This window comes from Bidens hawaiensis, unplaced genomic scaffold (assembly GCF_021521415.1).
Source record: "Bidens hawaiensis isolate Kalapana, Puna unplaced genomic scaffold, B.hawaiensis_p1.1 tig00024828_1, whole genome shotgun sequence".
Lineage (NCBI taxonomy): Eukaryota > Viridiplantae > Streptophyta > Magnoliopsida > Asterales > Asteraceae > Bidens > Bidens hawaiensis.
In genome coordinates this window covers 46,959-52,463 of record NW_027493935.1, presented here as the reverse complement: position 1 = coordinate 52,463, position 5,505 = coordinate 46,959, and the positions used below count along the sequence as shown (strand labels likewise).

Below are 5,505 nucleotides of genomic sequence, written 5' to 3'. Positions count from 1 at the left end.
ATACGGATTACCACCTAGCCTTTGACCTTCTCTCTCTCTCTCTCTCTCACACACACACACACACACACAAACAAACACTTAGCCAATGAGATTCTTAGACATGCCACAAGAAAAATAATGCTTAGCGATAACAATCTACCCTAATAAATTTTCCTTCATTCACTATTAAGCTGAGCCTCATCTCACGAAGCAATCCTCTCAGACTCGTGTGACCCCAGAAGGCCAGCCAAATCGTTCGCTTATAATCAGGGTCTATTGGTTTCGTCCCGCCTTGGACTCATAACCATTGATGCGTTCGTCGTGCAAGCACAACTAAGGCATTTACGCCCCTATAAAGTCCGAGACAAGCCCAACAAACCCAATCGTTAAGCACAATCGAAGCAAAACGATCATCAAACATTTGGTCTGTGTCTAAACTAGGTTGAGTTACTCGACTCAACTCTTGTTTGGAAAGTTAAAAGATACATATTTAGAATTCACTTAAAACTTAAAGGTCTAAATATGTATACTCATAAACCTCTAAACTTTCACTCTACTCAAAGACAACTAACCAAAGAAAGCAGCAAGTGCAAGATATAGAATATAGATACAGATTATAGATTCACTCATCGATCTAAAGTCACATCACATTTTAACTGCTTATTATTCGGTAATAATCAAAACCCTCCTCCGATTATCTCTCCGGTCAACTGTATCCAACCCAAATGACAGCAGAAGGCTCTAAAGAATCAACGTCAAGTAGTCTCACTCAGCAGCATCATGATCATGATATTATTGTTGAAGATTCAGAAGATACCCTCAAATCTGCTCCAAATTCCCCCAATTCTTCCACTCAGAAGGTTTCATTTCATTATTAATCTATCACTTCTGCTTTAGTTGATTTTGATTTTAATTTTGAGATTTGGGTTTGGGTTAGGGCAAGTTTTGGTTTTTATAAATTTTGAATAATTAGTTTTGTATTATGAAAATTTGGAGAGAAATTAGTCGTATTTCATGATGCTATTATAGTTCTAGGTTATTTAATGATAAATGGCTTGTGTAACCGAAGTGAGCGAATTGCATGTAGAGATCCGTAAGGGCTTATAGTTTAATTGGTTGAAACGTACCACTCGTAACCTTAAGGATTAAGTCATTTCTTAATGGAAGAGGCCAATTTTAATTGCCTGATATCATCAAGTTTGAATGTCTGACAACCGGGAGAAAAAAACTATGTTTTAGTTTAAACCATCATTTTGTAAGGGATCAACTGGAAACTTATATGACATGCTATTGACTTTATGATGAACAGGCTTGTTATGCTGTTCTTCAGAGTTGGGTTTCGAAGAAATTCATGACGGGATGGTAACGATCGACTATTTTGTGTTTTTTATATTATGATTTTTTCTGCTGTTAATATATTTTGTCCTCTTGACTTATATTATGTTTTGAATATCTCAGTGTTGTACTCTTTCCCGTGGCTGTTACATTCTTTGTGACGTGGTGGATTGTACATTTTTTTGATGGTTTCTTTAGTCCGATCTATGAAAGACTCGGTGTTGAAATATTTGGTGAGTCATCTACGTCTACCTCATGTGAATTTTGCTTAATATTGGTTAATTGTAAACTATAATGTACCTATTTACCCCTTCTTTTTACCTAACTTTGATTTCCATTTACAAAACAAATCTCTCTGAAAATTTTGGCCATTTTTATGTTTTAATGTGCATGGTTCGGTTTTGTTTCAAAACTTAAATCATAACTGAACTTTCGGTTAACCAGCCAATGATAACTGAGTGGTTTTGGTTAATTGGTTTTACATGTTGGTTCAGTTCGGTTATGGGTTGGTTAGCCGTGAATTAGATATGGTCTTGAAATGTTTGGGTCTGACTAAAATGGCCCCAAATAATGTAATTGGGCCTAGATTTGGTCTTGTAGTTTGTTACATTCATGTATATAATAAATATATTAGTATATATACAGTGACTAATGTAACCTTCAGTGAATAATAAATATATTAGTATATATATAGTGAAATCAAAACATATTGACGCAGTGGGTTTGGTTATTGAAGTATGTTATTGCATGCTTAACTGAAACTGAACATCGGTTAATCTAATCACTTAAACTGAACCATCGGTTAATTCAGTTATCAGTTAGGAGTAGGTCGGTTTGTTGGTTATAAGAAATATGATCTGTTCTTGATTATTCAATATAACATGATAACTTCCAAAAAGCAAATGCAGATATTCTCTAATATGTACGTTTTGAGTTAGTTATTACTTTTAATTTTTGTTATTATGTATATTTCACTATAGTTTAATATTTATACTATTGTGCAGGTCTTGGATTTCTTACATCGTTAATCTTTATATTTTTTGTTGGAATCTTTGCTTCGTCATGGATGGGTGTTACTGTTTTTTGGGTAGGAGAGTGGTTTATAAAAAGAATGCCTTTTGTAAAACATATTTACTCGGCATCTAAACAAATTAGTGCTGCTATTTCTCCAGGTAGTTACTGTTACATTCGATTCTAATGTTTCATAATCATGATTGATAAAGGAGATACGAATAATTAGTAATTTATGATCAGAAATGAGAGTGAAATTTTAAATTGTTCACTTGCGATTTCTTATTGATTAGACTTGTAGAAGTTACTTGAATTTGAGTATTAACAATCAAAGACAAAGATTTAAGTTCTTAATCAAGTTATATGCTATTTGGTACTAAAAAACATCTTTTGTGACAGACCAGAACACCACTGCGTTTAAGGAAGTTGCCATCATCCGTCATCCTCGTCTGGGAGAATATGCTATTGGTTTCATTACATCGTCAGTGGTTCTTATGGTACTTTGATTTCCGTTAATAGTTGTTATCTCCATATTGAAGTAACTTATCGTGCTTGAAATTAGATATCCTTGTTTGCTAAATTTTTTAACACCTCCCTCCCTCCCCACCCACTCACACACACCTTACCAACCCCTTCATCAACATACAAGTTCCAGATATAAATACTTGATTTGTTAGAATATTCAACTCAGTGTCAGTTTTGAAGCAGATATAAATAGGGGTGTGCATGGGTCGGTTTTAGCCTCAACTCAACCTAAAGCAGAAATTTTGGTTTTTGAGTTTTCTAAACGGTTTGGTTTCGGTTTTGTTTTTTTGGTTTCGGTTTGATTTCGGTTTTGCCATTAGTGCTTGAAACTTTTGACCTTAAAAATATTGGCCCAAAATTATGAATTTGGGCCTAAATCATTTTGTTAATCAATTATTTATTATACATGTGGGCTGAAATATTTGGGTTACACTATTTATAAGTTCTTATAAATGCTTAAAGTTCAAAACTAAAAATTGAAAATACATAAATTCAGTTTGGTTCGGTTTTAGTTACAAAGTTGTGGGTCTCTTTTTATCTATATTAGGAGAATAGTGGGTTACTGCTCATCTTAAAAAAGCTGAGTTTTGACTTTTGCACGTTAAAAGAGGTGACTTTCACTTAGAAAAATAATAAAAGTTTGTTACCTGAGGAATAATTTATGTATCACATGAAATAAACAGGAGTTCTGGATTAGAAACATTGGCAATAAAGGAATAAAATTGGTTAATTTATATGGACATTTGACTTTTTCGGAATGAGAAGTTGACTCTTGGAATATGTATGGTTTATGCAGAGGGAAAATGGAGATGAAGAGTTATGCAGTGTTTATGTCCCTACAAACCATCTTTACATAGGTGACGTATTTCTGGTCAACTCTGAAGAGATCATACGACCAAATTTGTCGATTCGAGAAGGCATTGGTATGCTCACTTTCTTCTATCTAATAATCATATCATTTATTTTTAGTAATAATTATAACATTTACCTTCTTGGAAAATTTTAAACATAGCCCTTAGGACTTTGGTTATAGATTGTTTTCGTGGTTAAAAGTACAATAATTTTAGCACGTGTGTTTAGCAATTTATAGGTGGTTGCAAAATTGGTTGTTTGCTCCAAAAGGCCACATCATCCACTTTATCATTGTAGAGCTCGTTTTTGGCACCGGTTTTTGTAGGGTAGTTCTTGCTTCTTTCATACCATACATACATATTTTTTAAAATTTTTTACTCAAAACAATAGTTCTCAAAATATTATGTTCAACTTTCTTGCTTCTTTTATACCATACATACATCCTGAGTTCGATTATCTGCTTCGAACATATAAATACTATTGTTTAGTTATCTTTCGTCGAGAAAACAAGAAAGACACAACGGTTACCGTTGATGCTGATCAAAATCCAAATAAAAGTTAAGATTAAACAAATATAATTGAAAGAGGTAGGATGGTTAGTTTTCAACTTTTTGCTTATTTAGTCTGTTTTTGTTTACTGATTTCTGTATTAATTATTTCAGAGATTATTGTTTCGGTGGGCATGTCGATGCCGCAGTCGATATCTCCTATAGAGAGGGTCCCGCGTGCAAACGATAGAGTTCCGCTAAATAGAATGATGTAGAAGAGATTGTGTTTGTTATGAGTCAAATTAAAGGTTTATATTCTTGTATTCATATATTGTTTTTCCTTTGTATAAAATTTATGTTATCTGGATGTCTTACATCTCTGCAATCCTCTATACTTAATTCTAGAAAGAGTGTGTTTGCTGACTTGACTGTTTTTAGAGTGACAAAAGAAAGTTGAAGAACAAATAGGTTTGGGCACCATGTGATATAGGAAACAGGCATTGGATACTGTCCCTAGAAACTTAAATGAAATGTTTTTCAACCCCAATTGATTAAAAATCTTGGATCCTTCGCTAGGAATGTCATTGACCACTCTCTTAATGCTATACAAATGAATTTTTACCGGAGTTACTTTTCTTAAAGAGTAGTCACAATAGAATCTGAATCTCTATTTGTAATCCATTAAGTAACTCAATGGTTCCCTCAAGCTAGCTACAATAAAATCTGAATAAAATTTATTGTTATTGAAAACCGAATTGTATGTATTTTTTGGTCTTACAATATGAAAACACGTGATTATATATATAGATAAAGATCAATTCTTGGTGTCACCAAGAAGCTTTTTGTTTGTCTTTTAGGTTTTTTGTTTGAAAGGATTACAAATATAATGTGATAACTTAAATTTGCTTATTAAGTTATTTTTAATATATTTCTTAGGCTTACTAATTTATGTTTATGAGTTAGTTTCAGTACTGTTGAAGTGTCGATACAAACCGAATTTGCGATGTTTCAAAGCGTCAACGAGCAGATTTTGTTAATGTAATTATTTTTTGATTTAGTTTCGGTGTTGTAACCCAATACCAGCCGAATTTGTGTCGGATTTGTCACCACAACGCGCATTTTTTGTTTTTTATATGTAAATTTGTTGTATTTAAGCGTTGATGAATTTGTCTTTTTTTTGCCCGGTGTAACGCGCCGGATGTATTACCTAGTTTGAATAAAACTATATATCTATAATTTTTTTATTGAAATGCACAAACAACAAATTAATTAAACATCATCCTTGAATTTAAAAACCCGAACAAATTTGTCACAG

The 5,505-nt window shown here is 32.9% G+C and overlaps 1 protein-coding gene across 1 annotated transcript; it reads left to right on the top strand.

Moving 5' to 3' along the window:
• The first annotated feature begins 623 nt into the window (after window positions 1-623).
• Window positions 624-4,568, top strand: LOC143570132 (protein LIKE COV 2-like). Its single transcript, XM_077055868.1, has 7 exons — window positions 624-839; window positions 1,289-1,341; window positions 1,438-1,547; window positions 2,319-2,486; window positions 2,725-2,822; window positions 3,647-3,773; window positions 4,365-4,568. Exons 1-7 carry the CDS (start codon window positions 705-707, stop codon window positions 4,463-4,465), a joined length of 792 nt encoding a protein of 263 aa, XP_076911983.1. The 5' UTR covers window positions 624-704; the 3' UTR covers window positions 4,466-4,568.
• Window positions 4,569-5,505: the final 937 nt, after the last annotated feature.